This window comes from Emys orbicularis, chromosome 6 (genome assembly GCF_028017835.1).
Source record: "Emys orbicularis isolate rEmyOrb1 chromosome 6, rEmyOrb1.hap1, whole genome shotgun sequence".
NCBI classification, from domain to species: Eukaryota; Metazoa; Chordata; order Testudines; family Emydidae; genus Emys; species Emys orbicularis.
In genome coordinates, this window is record NC_088688.1 from 5393965 (window position 1) to 5412007 (window position 18043).

Sequence of the window (18043 nt, forward strand, 5' to 3'; positions counted from 1 at the left end):
TTGGTAAGGCAGGGTAGAGAGGAGCTGCCTTCCAATGCTCTTTTAAAGACAGAAAAAAGGATGTTGTGGCTGAAGTTCCAGGGACACGAAGGGAGAGGTGAAGTCACCAGAAAGGTGAGTGGCTCCTTTCACAGTGGGGATCAGTACTGACCTCTTTCTCCCCTCCTAGGGTGGGAGTCTAATGCACATCTTAATGTTGCCTTCAGCTCAGAACTACAGCCAGCAGAGTAGAGACTTGCCTGACCACTAAAACAGAAGCTTGCCATAAACTGAATAGGGCCAGAGAAAGCAATGAATACAGAAGACTTAACCTACTGAAAATGCCAGCAGGTTATCTTAGAAAATGGCTGTCAGCCCAAATGTGTCATTCGTGAGCACAAATGTCCTGTCAAGGTTGAGCTGCAAATCCCCAGAGGTGGTCCTTCTTTGCCTGTGTGCTAAAAGCCACTGATGAACACCATTGGGTGTGTTTTGCTTACAGCTGGGTCAGGAAGTCCCTAGGGCCCCATAACACTTTGGCTTGGGGTTTTCATGCTGGCTTCAATTGGATCAGCACTGCAATTTATGTACTGCTAGAGCACAGGACCACTTAGTGCAATAGCATTTTGCCCTGTGCAAGCTGCTCCTGATGGAATTCAGGGCAGCACAGAACCACCCAGACATCAAGTTCCTTTGTAGGACACCTTTAATGCTTCCCTGTGGGAAAGCAATGGGCCAGTTTTCTTGCCAGGTGCTGCAGGCTAAGGAAGAAGTAATAACTCTCCTTTAGGGAAAATGGGAATATTTTAAACAATTTTGGGGTCCAAACTTTTCAAAGGCTACTCAAGCCTGAACACCGCTTTTCCTTCAGGCGGCCTATTTACTTAGGCTTTTCTGCATCTGTTTCTAGTATGAAGCAGAAATAGGTCTTGGGGGTAGGAAAGTCTTTCTGGACTTTTAATAGAGTACCCAGAGAAGGGAAAACACTAGGAACATCCCATTTATTTTTTTTTGCTGGGGGAGGAGGGTTACAGCAAGAGATGCAATATTCTCTTTGAACAAGATTTTGAAGTATGTTTTTTTTCTCATGATGTGACCAAAGTTAAGTGGGGTTCTTAGGCCGCTGTGGGAGGTGTACAACAACTCTGCTCCCAGTTGGAAATTCACACACCAGCAGGCCAGCCTGTGCTCTAAGCACCATTTACAATGTACTGGGTGGTTTGTGAGCCCTAGGCCCTCTAGATGGGGGTAAGTTTCACCCATTACTAAGCATGGCTTCAGTAAGCTTACTCAGAGATAGACCAGGTCTGCTCTCCCAGGGCTATTACTGGTACAACCACAGACTCATTTAAGAGTGGGAACCTAGGCACAATGAGTGAGGAGAGGTGTCTCTGATGGTATTTGTTTGCTGACCTAACTGTAGGCAGGTGCTGGAAAGAACACAGTTTGAGTCTACCCCCAACCTAGCAGGAATTAGGTGACTCAATATGGTTTAATAGATGTCTGAAGTGGGGCTATGCATTGACCAGCTTCTACCATGAAGGGTCAAGCCTTCCCTTTTCAGAAGCATGAGGTGCTTTTAATCTACTTCCTTGGCAATTCCAGCTCAGATTTTAGAGCTAGTTGGCATGAAGACTGGCTCGTTCATTGATTAGCTGGCTCTGGGGCTGCAGAGACCAGCTTTGCCAGCAGTGTGGATAGTCATCACACATTGTATAACCCTCAGCTACTACTTGCTAGATAGATTGAGTGTCCAATTGCAGTGTAGACATACCATGAGAAACTAAGGGATTATTTAATTGCAGTGTAGATGGTTGCTGGGTCCTAGAGCTGGGCTGCAGCATGGGTTGTCGACACTGCACGTAAAAACCCACAGCTGGCCTATGGCGCCCAGCTCAGGTTCACAGGGCTGTTGAATTGCTGTGTAGACATACCTTCAAAGCTGAGCTGGAACCTGCTGCCTTTTATTACTCCTCTACATTAATGCTGACAAGCACTAGCAGCACCTGTGCCACTGAGCTGCCTTGTTACTGTCCCTTCTACGTCTCTTTGCAGCATCGACTTCATTGCGGCTGGGCTTTGGACAGGGTGAGGCCTAACTGGGCTAGTCCCCTGAGCTCTGGAGAATATAGAGGTGAGAAGGGTGGGTTTGGCCCTGCACTCCGCTGCAATCCTTTACCGGTTCTGCACTGATATCTTGCACAGCTTCCTTTCTCAGTTCCTTGTGAGCTGGAGATCTGCACTTTCTTCACAGCTGCAGCCCTGGTCCCCCTGTGATACTCTTGTCCGCTCCAGCTCGAGGAGTAATAGGCCCTGTGACAGCTTGAACCAGTGCAGAACTAAGCCCCCTTCCTGGAGGGGCAGGATCAATGCTGTTGTGCACCACCCTGGCTGCCTACTCAGTGATTTCTCTATTGTCTAATATCCCTCCTAAGAGCTGTGGTGCTCCCCCACAGATGGGGGACTGGCCAGGTGCTTTGCAGTGACTTGTCCCTCTCTGTCCACAGGCAGCCAGCTTCCCCCCCCCGAATCATGCAGCAGGCTAGTTGGCACTTCACCACTGAACAGTGCCACAGGTACAGTTGGCAGGAAGTGTATTTCAATAGTGGTTATTCAGGGGCCTTCAGCCAGGTGAGACGACAAGCACTAAATACAACAATGAGCTTATTTACCCACATTCTAGCACTTTACTGACAAGGTAAGAGCTATTCAGAAACTTGAGTGGATTTAGGATTAACATTTCCAAGTAGGCCAAGGGATGCAGGCTATAGGAAAGGCCTTATCTTCCATTACATCAAACCAAATTATCCTGTCACCATAAGATTAGGGTCCAGAAGAATTTGTAAAGGTGTGAAATTTAAGCTTATGAAGCAGAGACACTAAGAGGGTAAGTATCTTTTAGTTGCAAATTCCACTTAAGATAGGTTTGTTGTGGGGTCATTTCCACCCTCTTACAAGGGTTTGGACAGGCACTGGCCCTGCATAGGGAATATTTGCATCAAGGGGTCCATAGAGGTGCGCTAGGCAACACTAGAGTAACAAAAATGAAAGGAGAGTAGTGTTACACAGTTAGTGAAGACTGGATATTCTCACCCCTTTTGTTGTTGAGGTTTTCCCAGTATACAAATTCATACCTGCCTTTGCCAGCTGTCCCCTGCATTACACATAGCAGTATAGGAAATAGTTAAGTACTTCCATAGCTTTGATACCAATCCAACGTGTCCAGGGCAATGCAGTACAGCTCGAGTAGCCAGCCCTTTCAGGCAGTCATGCCAGGACCATCTTCGCACAGCTCCACGTACACGGAGGTGCGGCACACTCAATGGTGGGAGAACTGCTTGCTGAAACAGTGTACTACCATTCAGGGCAATTCACCGTTCAGTAAGTTATCTTCTAGCAGTAGTTGCATGTCATCGTGAGTGGATATGCACTAGAGGGAAGTGTGTAAACTGGCCCTGATCTAGTTTTAGGCCTATTGTAGCATTTGTTCATTCTAACATCAGCAAATACTCGTTTATGGGGGAGGGGAATAGGGAGATTGATGTTTAGAACGGTCAGGGTTCGCTGACCCAGTACACACCAGTCCATGAGGCCAGCCTTCTTCAACCAGGTCTTGGCTTAAGGGCTGACAGGGGACAGGTCACTCCAGTAGCTGTTACGAGTCCATTTCCACTAAGCAAAGAGCCATCAGGGTCTGCTGTGACCACTTAAGCCAGGTTTCACTGGGGTCATGCTTTGCTCCCACTGAAATCAGCAGCAAAGTTTGTTACTTCAATAGGAACGTGCTCAGGCCCTGTATAAAGCAAGACACATTTAGGCAATTGAGACATTGGATTAATTCCAGTCCAAGAAAAAACCTGGACCCCCTATATTACTAAGCTTTATTTTATAACAATATTAAGTCCTCTCTCTTCTTTGTAAGTTAAACTTACCATTTTCACTTAGTCCAGCCCCCCACTGAGGCAGGACTAAATGACTTCAAGGTCCCTTCCAGCCCTACATTTCTATGAGTTTGTCAGCTATGCTAAGAGTAGTTCACCAATATTTTTCATGCTGTAGCTCGGGCTTAAGTGACCCTTTCTCCATACTGCTCTGCTCTTTCCTGAGAGCATGCTTGGGGCAGGATGGATTTTCCCCACCCCAACATTAATGCTAAAGCCTAGCATTTGGGGGGCAGGGTCTAGATCTTTTATACAACCCCTTGAACACTGGGTGTTGCCGCTCTGAAGGACAGACAGAACCTCAGCACCCCTTCCAAGAGCTGGCATTCAGAGCTTTTAACATATGCAACAAAGTGGTCTGGTTGACAGGGAAGTAACAATACAGGGATATTTTTATTTCACATTTTATTAGTAGACAGATGTGCAGAAAAGACAAAATAAACTATTGAAGGGGAAGACAACACAAAATGCATCAGTTAATCCTTTCTGGTAAATTATATTGAAGGGGGAAAAAAAAAATAAAGGAAACATCCAGGATTTTCAGCTAAGAAAACTACTAAGAAAATCTAGTGCACCCTGCTGGTCTCAGAATGGTTGAAAACTGCACTTGAATTATAAATGTAAACGTCAACATTGGTTGGGACAGGAGACGGGGGGGGGGGGGGGGGGGTAAGAAAAGAATACACAGGTCAGGTAAACATTTTTCCTCATAATCTCTTAAATAGTTTCATAGTCATACTTCGGTTGTTTGTATCTTGAAAAGGAAACCAGCAAGTCAACAAGCAATGACACTGCAGGGGACGGAGGGGGAGAGAAGTTAATCTGGCTAATGTAGGAGCTCTTGGAACAGGTTTTTTAAAAAATAAAAATAAAATAAAGGGCAACAGAAGAATCATGATAACGCATCTTACAACACCAAGCTTGAGAATACAAATCACTGGAGAGTATACAGTGAAGACGGTCAAAGTACAAGGGAAAGATCCTGAAAGATGCAGTATCCTCATTTCAAACCAAGTCATCAGCACAAATGGTGTTGCATCGATTGGGTTGTTTGCTTCCCTATCTTAAGTCACACCCATCCCCTTCACCCCCCCCCCCCCAAAAAAAAGTGAGGTTGGTTTCCCTAGAAAGCACTGACTGCCTCAGAGGGAATAGTTATTCTCCTAAGAACTATTCCCATGAATGAGTTCAAGGGATATGCGCTTGGTTCTTGCAATCTAATTGCACTGTATACATTCCTATTGGTTTTTAAGAAGCTAGTACACTGCAGGTGCTCAATCTGGAAGTATACGTTTCTGGCTGAAACTGTTTGCATTAGTGGTAACTGCACTACACGCCTCATGCAGGAACCGCATTTGCTCACTCCAAAACTGCTGCGGGGAAAAGGTCCCTCATTCCTGGAGAGGATGGTGGGCAAAGCCTCATGTGACTCAGTAGTAACAATCTGACTGCTTAAGGAGAGGTACTGACTAGCGCCCAAGGGAATGCCAGGCAGGCAGGCAGACTGAGGTCCTTGTATCTGGTGTGAGGACATGGGTGGAGGGATGCAAGTTTATGTAGGAGGCTGCCTTTAATCAATAAGGCAAAACAGGGTGCTTTTTCTGGTCATGCCATGGGGCACAGGGAGGGGGTTTCCCCACCAGCAAGCTGGTGCTAATGTCTCATATACCATGTCCTGGAATGTCTTGATAGGATCACACAGTGGAGCCTTCAGAAAGGAACAGCCACGTTTTCCTCTTGTTTCTATCATCAAAAAAGGCTTTAACCAACATTTTAAAAACCGCTGGAAGTGAACCCTGCGTTTCCAGTCCCTGGCATAATTTTCCTGCTCTTTCCTTGTAGAAGAGGCTGGACTGCTTTCAACTCCAAACAGCTGGCACCTTACTTCAGGATCTTTTTATTTAAAAAAAAAAAAAAAAATCAGCTCCCAGCTCAGGGGACACATCCGCTATTCTGATACCAGGAAGTCACAGCCCTTGTGCTCACAGATCCAGCACTCCCAGCTTTCACTTTATTAACAAGTTAGAAGGCTTCCCCAGCCAATCAACTTTGAGGAGGCAGGGTTAGTGAAAGGTGGTGACATGCCACTGGAAACCGTGAGGACAAGGGGGCAACCAAAGTGTCATTAAAGGAGCCTGTAAGGGCCTGACAACAGTCCTTACTCCCCCCACACAGACAAACCTCCCACTGAAGCCAGAACAGCACCATGAGTCACTCCACACCACTAGAGTAGGTTCTTGAAGCGATGAGAGGCTCAGTATACTTGAAATGCTGTCCTAATCAGTGGGCAAAAAGTTGTCCCAAAGGCCAACTCAGGGTGCCACACCGCAGCCAAATCACAACAGTGCTTTATAATGGATTTGTGATGTCAACCAGGTTAAGCAATCAAATTCTGCTCAAAAAGTTTGAGGCTGGTAGGTCGGATCTTCCGCCAAAAGCTCCCCAGCACATGCAAGAGATTCTGGAGTTGCTGAACTGCCTGAATTTTGCACACCACCCAGTTAACAGGCTGAAAGCCTAGCAGCAGCTATTTCTAATCCTGGTTTGCAGAGCTCCCTTCAGCCATCTGGGTCCATGCACCTTTTTGACACACCTCCTCAGCCATGAACAAGCTGGCATTAGTATTTGAGAGCTATGTGACCACAACAAAGCTGTGTCACCAGGATCCCCTTTCCCTCTCCAGTAATGAGGACAGTCTTGGTTTGACGGTCAATTCAGAAAGTCTGTCCACTGATAAGCATAGGGAAGGCCAGACTGGTATTTCTAGTTCTTTTGAGTGCATTGTTGCGCAAGGGAATTTTGGATTCTGCCTCAAGGCCCACAATCTACAGCAGCAAGTCTTGGTGGGCCCCATCATTTGCCAACTCACAACTAGTCTTACCCATTTAAATAAACAAAGGTAGATGCTAAGTCAATAGTAGGCATTTGGGGTGCAGAGAACAGCAACTGGCATCTACGACTAACGCACAGACTAGACTCTCCAGAGGTGTAGTAGCTTATTGAAAACGGCAGATTCTAGACACTGAACACATGCTCCTAGGACTAATACTGGCTGACTGAACCTGCCACCACTTTTAAGGTGGCCAACTTTGCATTCTGAAGGAGGAGAGGATTTAAGTTTCACGATTCCCTCCCAACAAGGGGAGCCAGCAGCAGATCTCAGCAGCATTCTAACAAACGGCATAGTGATTTCTAAACCCCAACCAGTCTGAAAAATAAATAGCAACCCAGGGCTCAGTTGTACAGATGTGAAGTGTTAAGTGTTTATTTTAGGGTTCATATCATACACTTGGTAAAAAGGCAGCTGATTCTGCCCTCTGGGCACAAGGCTCCAGGGGCTGTCTACTTCCTAACTAAAACAGGCTGAAAAAGAATACTGTACCTTTCAGTAGAACATTCCATCAAGCTCAACACACAGTAGCTTACACTCTCTGCCCCAAGCCTTGAAAAAAGGAAAAAAAACCACCACCACCACAAAGCTACACGAATGTGCACACGCTATTATTGTAAATGGAGCAGCTAAACCTTGGCAATTTGCTTTTTTGTGTGGTTTTGTTTGTTTTTTCTTCCCAGTAAATGCAGCACTTGTGAACTCCCAAGGACCCAACTTCAATGGGTTCGTTCCAGCTTTAAATACATTAAACATCTCGATGCAAGACTGCGTTTAATTAAAGTATTTAAACACAGACCAAACCTGTTTCACTGTGAACGTTTCGTAGAGAAGTGAGAGGGGGAGTTTCTTTCTTAAAAAAGAAATCATAATACAGTGATGAAAGGGTTAAGAATGCAAGAATTCAGACATTCTGTGAAGGGTCTCTCTCTCTCTCTAAGAGGTCCATAAAAAAGAGCAAACAGAGATCCGTACAGCAGGAGACAAGAGTTTGTTGTTGATTTCCCCCGTGTATTTTTTGCTGGACTGTTGCTAGGTTACCACTGCTCCCTTTTGGCCTGAGTCGGCAGGGCAGTACAGGGGCATGTAGGGAGCAGGTCACGACTCTTCGTTGCCAGAATCATCATCATCGTAACACTCGGCATCTTCCTCCTCCTCGTCTTCATCATCAATGTCGTCATCGTACAAGTCGTCATAAAGCAAATCTGAACTGTTGTCATTGGAAGGCACTTTAGTTTTGATGCAGTACTCTGCCAGCGTAGTGGGGACCTTCACGCCATCCTTTTCCGCCTCAGCCTTGGTAGCCAAAACCTGTTTCCTGCAAGGTAGAGAAGAGAAAGCAGCAATGTGATCACAGGTTCGGCCGTAGCTTTCCCTTCCAAAACACTTGCAGAGCAATCTCCAAGAACCAACATAAACCTCATCCCTGGCACAGAGACAATGAAGCCATTTCAGCACGTGCATTCCATAGGAAGCCAGCAGTTGAGTCAAAAGTAACGCAAGTGAAGCTAACACACAAGTTTGTTTTCCTCCAGTCACTAGTGTGGGGTTGCTACAAATTGTTATCAGTCCCAGTAAACTCTTCCAAAACTCCAGCAACACAAGATAGTGTATTTTAAGGTCCAATATTAGTGACTTGCATAAGCTAGTTACAGGTAGAAAGTTTCATTGCATTAATCAATCAATCAATCTTCCTCTTTCCAAAAAGGGGTCCTTAAAAAAAAGGGGGGGGGAGAAGAGGGGGACAGACATATCAAGTGGTGTCCTCCGGTGCTACCGTCTTAAAGTTTCTCCAAAAGCATTTAAGTTCCACTAAAAGTTGTATCCAGCTATACTTCGGACGGCATTTTCAGAAGTGCTTAGCACTGCTGTGCTCCCACTGAAGTAAATGCAAACAGAGCTGAGTCAATGCCAAGTGTCTCTGAAACTTCAGTTTAACTAAATGTTGGCTACCTTGAGCGACAGATCCAGTCCTTCCTAGCAACAGTCTTTGGAAGCCATTACGTGTGTGTGCGCAGCTGATAATTAGGGCTCTGCCTTTCACTGAGGGAAGGGTTGATTGTCTCATTCTTACACCATGACATTTTAACCTAACAGCTGCTGAGAGTTGGATCTATATGACTGTACATGGGCAGAGGATCTTGCCCCAACACTTATGCAACTATGAGGCTGATTTAATGATTGGAAGTCAGCAGCTCGAATCCAGAACTCTCAACATATTCCTAAAGTGTGCCCTAAATAAAAAGTGCTGGCTCCATGCGTGTCTAGTCACTACCACCTGGGGAAGGGAAAATCCTCCAGTAGTCAAAAAGGCTCTTGAAAGCTTACTGACAGAGAAGGCCTTACTGCCTTTACAAGGGTTCTTTAGTGACTTGGCAGAACTAGGGACTTTTAAGAGGCACCATTCTAAATGAAAGACAGGCAGGATTTTAAACAGATGCTTCAAGCTCAGAAACATGCACCGCAGATTGTGTTAAGGAAGGTTACAGTACAGAAACAGTATTTAAAATTCAAGAGGGTCAGGAGTGCAACCTCAAGTGAATTCATTAAGCATGGAATTAACAAAATTACATGAGTAATTAACCATTCACCAAGGCACACAGGCAATGCGCAAAGGGAAACAGTGATCCAGATGGGGATTGGTTAGTGGCCAAAGGACTGTATGAGTATTATGCCAGAACAATCTGACAAAGCAAAGCAGTCAGAAGAGGATATGTTGACCTTTTTGTGCCAGCAGTCAGCATCAATAGCACACTACGGGTGCTCTAGCAGGGGCTCCTGCCACCAAGGCAGAGAAATGGCTTTAAGATTAACTTTAACCTTCTAAGGGCCAAAGTAACAGCTTCCAGAGATATTCAGGTTAGAAGTGACAACTTATTTATGTTTGCCGTGTTGGTACCAGGATATCAGAGACACAAGGTGGGTGAGGTAATATCTTTTATTGGACCAAACTTGGAGAGAAAGAGAGAGAAGGTTTCAAGCTACACAGAGCTCTACTTCAGGTCTGGGAAAGGTACTCCGTGTCACAGCTAAGTACGTACAAGATGGAACGATTAGTGCAAGAGATATGCTAAACAAACAGAAGTTGGTCCAATCAAATAAAAAATAAAAGATTCACATAAATGTGTTTTTATGACGTAGAATCCTAGAAATGCAGGGCTGGAAGGGACCTGAAGAGGTCACCAAATCTCGCCCCCTGTGCTGAGGCAGGACCAAGTACACCTAAGCCACCCGGACAGGTGTTTGTCCAACCTATTCTGAAAAACCTCCAATGATGGGAATTCCACAGCCTCCCTTGGAAGCCTGTTCCAGAGCTTAACCCTTGTAGTTAGAAAGTTTTCCTCTAATATCTAACCTAAATCTCCCTTGCTGCAGACTAAGCCCATTACTTCTTGTCCTGCCTTCAGTGGACATGCAGAACAGTTGATCACCATCATCTTTATAACAGCCCTTAATATATTGGAAGACTTATCAGGTTCCCTCCTCAGTCTTCTCTTCTCAAGACTCAACATGCCAAGATTAACCTTTCCTCACATGTCAGGTTTCGAAAACTGTTATAATTTTTGTTCTCCTCTTCTGGACACTCTCCAATTTGTTCACATTTTTCCTAAAGTGTGGTGCTCAGAACTGGACACAGTACTCCCATTGAGGCCTCACCAGTGCCAAGCAGGATAATTACGTCCTGTGTCTTACACACAACACTCCTATTAATACAACTCAATCGCTTTTTTTGCAGCTGCATCAAGTTGTTGGTTCATTCAATTTGTGATCCAGGTAACTCCCAGATTGTTTTCAGAAGTACCACTACCTAGAGTCTAGACAGTTATTCCCCATTGTGTAGTTGTGCATTTGATTTCTCCTCCATAAGTGTAGTACTTTGTACTTGTCTTTATTGAATTTCATCTTGTTGATTTCAGACCAATTCTCTAATGTGTCTAGGTCATTTTGAATTCTAATCTTCTCCTACAAAGTATTTGCAAATTTTATAAGGACACTCTCCACTCCATTATCCAAGTCATGAATGAAAATATTGGCTAGTACTGGATTCAGGACTGACCCCTGTGGGACAGCACTAGGTACGCCCTCCCACTCTGACGGCAAGCCACTGATAACTACTCCAAGTAGTCTTTCAACCAGTTGTGCACGCAGCTTAAAGTTTAATTTAAACCACATTTCCTATTTTGCTTAGGAGAATGGCACATGACTGTCAAAAGATTTACTAAAATCAATACATATCACATCTACAGCTTCCCCCACAGCCACTAGGCCTGTAACCTTGTCAAAGAAGGCAAGTAGGTTAGTTTGGCATGACTTGTTCTTGACCAGTCCATGCGGGCTATTCCTTATAATGCTATTATCTGCAAGGTGCTTAGTAATTGATTAGTGAATATTTTGTACTAATACCTTTCCAGGTATCAAAGTTAGGCTGGCTAGTCTAATTCCCTGGATCCTCTTCGTTCCTGCATTTTAAAGATAGGCAAACATGGTACCTTTCTCCAGTCTTCTGGGACCTCACCCATCTTCCAGAACTCATGGAGGATAATTGCTAACAGTTCTGAGTTTGCTTCAGCCAGTTCCTTAAGTATTTTAGGATGAATGTCATCAGGCCCGGCTGACTTGAATGCATCTAACTTAACCTAAATATTCTTTAGCCTATTCCATTCCTTCTCTATTTTGGCTTGTGTTCCTTTCCCCTTATTGATATTGTGTTGAGTATCTGGTCATTATCAATCATTTTAGTGAGACGGACGCAAAATAGGCATTAAACACACCAGCTTCTTGATGGCATCAGTTATTAGCTCTTCTCTTCTCCATTAAGTAGAGTACCTACAGTTTCCTTTATCTTTTTCTTGCTCCTAATGTATTTAAAGAACCTCTTCTGATTGCCTTTTATGTCCCTTGTTAGGTGTAACTCATTTTGTGCCTTAGCCTTTCTGATTTTGTCACTACATGCTTGTGCTATTTTTTTTTGTAGACATCCTTAGCAATTGATTCATGTTTCTACTTTTTGTAGGATTCCTTTTTGATTTTCAGATTAAAGAGCTCCTGATGGAGCCATATTGACCTTTTTCTATTCCTCTGGTCTTTCCTTCGCATTGGAATTGTTTGCAGTTGTACCTTTAATATTGTCTCCTTGAGGAACTGCCAGCTCTCCTGAACCTTTATCCCTTAGATTTTCTTCCGATGGAACCTTACCTACTAGCTCTGAATCTGTTGAGGTCTGTTTTTTTGAAGTCCACTGTTCCTATTCTGCTACTTTCACTCCTTCCTTTCCTTAGAATCATGAAACTCATCATTTTATGAGCACTTTTACCCAAATTGCCTTCAACCTTCAGATTTGCAAACAGTTTCTCCCTGTTGGTCAGAATCAAGTCCAACATGCTAGTTCCCCCGGTTACTTCCTCCACTTTCTGAAACAAGAAGTTGTCCCCAAGAACTTATTGGAAGTGTTGTGTTTTGCCATGTTACTTTTCCAACAAATGCCTGGGAAGGTCCCATTAGTAAAGTCTCCCATTACTAATAGGCTTTGTGTGTTGGATATTTCTGTTATTTGTTCTAGAAATCCCTCATCCACCTCCCTCTTCTGATTTGCTGGTCTACAGTAGATCCATACCATGAAGTCACCCCTCCTGACCCTCCTGCCTCTTCTATGTTTATTCAGAGACTTTCAACTGGTCTGCCTCTCACCTTCTTTTGGACCTCAGAACAAGTGTTCTGCCCTCCCCCCCTACCCCGCCCTTCCTGAACACTCTCTACACCAATATTCCAGTAATGAGACTTATCCTACCAAGTCGGTGATATCAGTTATTTAGTTTATGTGCCAACTTCCAGTTCCTCCCGTTTATTCCCCATACTCCTTGCATTTGTGTATACATATCTAAGATGTTAAGCAGATTCCCCCCCCAATTTCACTCATTGCTCTTATGACCCTCTTGTAATTTTCCATGTCCCCTTCAACATCTAGCTCTGTAAGCATCAAGCTCATCCAGAAACTTTAAAATAAGTGGTTTTAAAAGATGTGTGAAGTACCACACTGAATTCTTATTGCAATGTCTCCTGTCCAAACAAGACTTTACCTAATGATTTCAGCATACTCTTTGTCTTTTCCTTTACTGTCCCTCCATTTCCTGAACATGACTGATGCATCCACGTTGGCCGGAGAGAAGGTGTTGGGCTCATTAAGCAAGGAGATTACACTCAGTAGGATAGTCCTGGAAAATAAAAGCAACATTGGCAGTGAGGGCTAAGCATTCATGGACCTATGGTAGAAGTCTTGAAGGTGAATTAAGGCTGCCATTTTAGGAACACATCTAGAGCTGAGACTTAGAATAAAATTAGGTGCAAATTCACACTCCACAGCTGAAATGAAAGCAAAGTTAACAGCATGACAGGATTTATGTGCTCAGACCACCACTAGCCAGGAGCTTTAGAGGTTGGAGGGAGGGGGAGGGAGAGAATGGAGTGGTAGAGAACAAACAGGAATTTGTTTCACTGGGGAGATTGTAGAATGAAAACATGCGGGGGGAAAAGGTTTCAGAGCGAGAGAGCGCGCGAGCCCTATCTCAGAACTGGAAGGGACCTTGAAAGGTCATCGAGTTCAGTCCCCTGACTTCACAGCAGGACAAAGTACCGTCCCTATCCAGCAAATATTTAGGACTGCAAACTGTTCTTGTTAAGTACTAGGATGGACCCAAGACCTTTTGAAGTTTAAAAAAAAACCCACCACAATAATAATAATGCCAGAGAGAGACACCCCTCACACACATCCCACAGAACAGCCAATAGTCCAGTGGTTAGAGCACTCACCTAGGATATAGGAGACCCAAGTTCCAGTCCTGCCTGATTTGGAGCAGGAACTTGAACCTGGGGCCTCCCACATCCTAGGTGAGTGCCCTAACTATTGAGCTATTGGCTATAATGGCGGACATGTGGTCTCTGACCAGAAATTCCGAACAGGAGTCAGAGACCTTTCCCAATGAAAGTTTCATTGAACCTGATAAGTTCCCATGAGGTCTTGAGGAATCTGTATTTTCCAATAAAAAGGTGATTTGTCAAAAAATTCTCTGACCAATTCCACGAATGATGCACTAGGAGATCTTCAAGCCAGGAAGATTTGAAAGGAGAAAGCGTTAAGGTGCCTGTGCAAACCGGTGCTGAATATAATCCCCCCCACACGTGAGGTAGTGGGGGCTTTCAGCACCAGTGTGCTTTAGTCCCAGCTTTAGTGCTTAAGTGTTTATAAGTTAGTATCAGAAACCTGCACAGCCAGAGTCCCTGGCGTAAAGAGTTTGAGGAGAACAAACATATTTGCTTTTAAGAGTTTAACCACATACACCCCTATCTCACCCTAGCAATTGAATATTCATCATTTAAAGAATCCACACAAGATTCTTTCCTAAATAGCCAAATGCTCCAATCAGGATTAGTTCCCCATTGTGATGGGCACCCCCCGCAACACAAACTGACAGAGCACTGCCTGTGCCCCGAGGTGGATATTCTAGAGAAGGCAGACATGACAGTGGCCGGTGGGAGCCCAACGTACAGTAAAATGTTCAGGACAGTGATGGGCACCTGGCCTGTCAGTTCCATTTACTTTTACTTGTTTGTTACAGGGAATTAAAGGCAGGCAGGGAGTGCAAGGCTGGCTGCAGAGACAGAGGTGGGATGTGTTTGGGGCAGACAGCCAACTGGTAGACAAAAATAATGTCCATAGTTCCAGTTGTAAAAGGCAGTCTGCCGACATCCAGGGGCTGTGTAGGCTCAAGGAGCCAGGCTACTTGAGAAATCCCAGATGCTCCTGGGAACTACCTCCTCCTGCCTCCCAGGAAACCCTGCCCTGTTTGTTCAGCCCCAGTAGTGGGGAAGGAGATGGCAGTTGCTATGGTCTGATGCCTCCAAAGAAAGATTCCTCATACTAGTCTGGATTCCAGGCCTTGGCTTTTTCTTGCCTGACTGCTGTTAGGGATGTCTTGGATCCCCAGCCTGGATTCCCCCAGCCTGGATTCCCCCAGCCCACGCAGTGCTATGGGCGATAGCTGCTAGGCAACCCAAGGAGAACACACAAGGCAAGAATTCTACAGTATCCCGTTACACTGTCGAGAGTGATTCTTGGTGAGCTGTGAATCAGCACAAGGCCAGTTACGTAACTCCTAGCAGACAGCCTCCTTTATCTGCAGCAGCAACAAGCCAAAAGAGAGCAAAGCTCACTTCAGTAGGATGGATGTGTTCATAATACCCATGAAGAGCAGTGACAGTTTATTTTAAGGAGACAAGGTTCTAAACAAGACAACAAGAACGGGAAGGCCAAAAGTTACATTTCATACAACAATCAACAAAGCTTAAGAGCCTGTGCTCTTGGGTGCATGCACACACCTCATGACAAAGGCACATGGCACAAAGTGCAAACTAAGCTAAGTAATTCTATACTCCCAGCCACGTGGCTGCAGTTACTGTTATGTTTACTGCACTTGCCTGAAGTCTTACTAGAGACAAATGCATTAGAAGTGAAGTGGAAGGAAAGTATATATGAAATAGAAGGAGATACCAAAGACAAGAGCTGAGAAGACCGTGCCTAAACACTTGCTTCTACAGAACTCAGGGAATATTCCTCTTATCAGGCTAAGAAATAAGTCATACCTGCTAGTTATATTGCTCTAAAGAGTGAAACATTACCATGAGGGGTATAGATTACTGTTCAAGAGTGTGTTTAGTGTTATGCCTATAACTATATATTTGGGATACATGTTTCCTAGGTAAATGCTTGTTCACTTAGGTCTCAAGTAAGGTATTTTCAAGAAACATATACCAATGTTATTCAGTCAAACAGGTCACCATCAGTGCTCTGGGATGGCTTATTCTGAAAGTGTTACAATTTAGTAGGGATTCAAAATAGCAACAATATAAAGACCAGCTAGATACATAAGCCTAAGCCATACCCACAAATAGTGCAGCACTGTCTCCCTCTAGTGGTAGGTAGGCCCCCAGAGGTTGATGAGCTTGCTACAGCCTAGGTTAAGAGACATGGATCTTTTAGCTCAGCCAGTAGAGATCCAGAGATCACAAGTTCAATCCCCACTACTGACAACCCACATGGGTGTCAGCATTCCATAGGAAAAGAGGGGTAGATGGAAGTCATTCCTTTTCACATCTTACTTTAAAATAAACCCTGTATATGATGTGCATATAGGCAGATGGCATAGTAGTTGTGCATCAACACACTGGATCTTTGTGATATATGGAACACTACAGGAATTTCTTATTTCAACAGGAAACATGGTAACAGACTGGTTACCTGTAGGTAGTCCAACAGGCATCTGTTTTCTAATTAGAAATATCAAGGAGATCACATGGAGATGCCATGGTCATTTATTCCAGGCCAGAAGGGACCATTGTGATCATCTAGTCTGACTTGTACAACACATGCCACAGAACTTGCCCAAAATAATTCAGAGCAGATCTTTTACAAACACATCCAATCTTGATTTAAAAATAGTGATGGAAAAAATCGACCCTGAGCCCTGGTAAATTGTTCCAATGGTTACTCTCTCTCACTGGTATCCCTTATTTTCAGTCTTAATTGGTCTAATTTCAATTTCCAGCCATTGGATCATGCTATACCTTTCTGTGCTAGACTGAAGAGCCCATTATTAAATATTTGTTCCTCCTGCAGGTAACTTCTCGACTGTAACCGAGGCACTCCTTAGCCTTCTCTGAACGCAAGGTAAAAGAAAATAGCCTTGCACGGACAGTGAAAGGTGGTCAGTTTCTGGAAGAGTTCATTCCAGTCTCTGACCACTACTGGAGAGAGTTCTGTCTCCTGCACAGACAAGCTTTACTCTTATTGTCCATTGTCCAAAGGAATGCCTTGGTCAAAAAGTCTTCTTGTTCAAATCACTGTACAGATGGGTAATCCATCCTCAGCACCCCTAGGATATTAACAAATATCCCCATTTTTACAGATTGATGTGATTTGCCCACTCTTCTGTTTGCACTAGGCCACACAAGAACCAGAAGCAGAGCCATAATTAGAACTCAGGATCTCTTGACTTCAAAGTGTGTGCCCTTCTCCAGACACTCTGCCTTGATTGTGAGAAGAAGAGTTGGGCCTAGCACTAGCGAGTCCCTGTTGCATAGGGGACACACCCTTTAGCACCATAGCTTTATTGACCTAATCCCCAGCAGAGACGCAGCTAGATGGACAGAAAAATGCTGCTATTGATCTAGCTGTCAACGCTTGAGGAAGCGGTGTTCCTACAGCAATGGAAAAACCCCTTCCGTCACCGTAGGCTGAGTCTATGCTACAGGGTTACACTGACATAGCTACGTGGAGATAGTCCCTGTAGCGAAGACATGGCCTAGAATAGTGCCTAAAAGATTCCCAAGGAAGTAGGAGGAGGGGAAGTGGCTTGAGATATTCTACCCTCCCTAAACCAGGAAAGCTCATTTGACTTAAATGTGTACCTTAAGTACTGGCCCCAAGGGTCACCAATGAGAAATACTACCAACTATCTGGTTATTCTCATCTGCCTGGTGGTGTATGGTAAGAACGTCAACAAAATTAACGTTTCTAATGGGCTAAGTCTTCTCTACATTTTTCAAAAGGGACATGAACAGCAGCTACTCTAGGAGTGGAAGAATTAAATCCCTCTTGAAGATACTCTAGATCCCACAGTGAAAGTACACTGCCAACTAATGGCTAGGCAGCGGGGATTACAGAGATAGTTAATATTGTCAGGAGACTTCCTTATGCGAGTTTCAAACCTGCTGCCTATTAAATTCATTGGATGACCCCTAGTCTGTGTGTTATGTGAAGGGGTAATTAACATTTCCCTATTCACTGTCTCCACACCATTCATGATTTTATACACTTATCACAGCGTCCCTTAGTTGTCTCTTTTCTAAAATGAGCAGTCCCAGGTCTTTAATCTCTCCTCATACAGAAGCTGTTCCATACCCATAATCATTTCTGCTGCTCTTCTCTGTACTTTTTCCAATTCTAATATATATCTTTTTTGAGATGGGATGGCCAGAACTGCATGCAGTATTCAAGATGTGAGCGTATCATGAATTATATAGTGGCATGATATTTTCAGTCTTACCTATCCTTTTCCTAATGGATCCCAACACTGTTACCTTTTTTGATTGCTGCTGCACATTGATGAGACGTTTTCAGAGAACTATCCAGGATGACTCCAAGATCTTTCTTAGAGGTAACAGCTAATTTAGACCCCAA

At 44.2% G+C, this 18043-nt stretch overlaps 1 protein-coding gene across 1 annotated transcript in view; it reads right to left on the reverse strand.

Annotated features, from left to right (window-relative positions):
* Positions 1-4297: 4297 nt before the first annotated feature.
* UBE2R2 (ubiquitin conjugating enzyme E2 R2) overlaps positions 4298-18043 on the reverse strand; it is a 93169-nt gene continuing 79423 nt past the window's right edge. Inside the window, exons 4-5 of the mRNA XM_065405870.1 lie at positions 12888-13022; positions 4298-8128 (exon numbers count right to left, since the gene is read on the reverse strand). Of these exons, the coding sequence (XP_065261942.1) occupies positions 7909-8128; positions 12888-13022 (355 nt within the window). The 3' untranslated portion in view covers positions 4298-7908. The remainder of the gene's footprint in view (positions 8129-12887; positions 13023-18043) is intronic.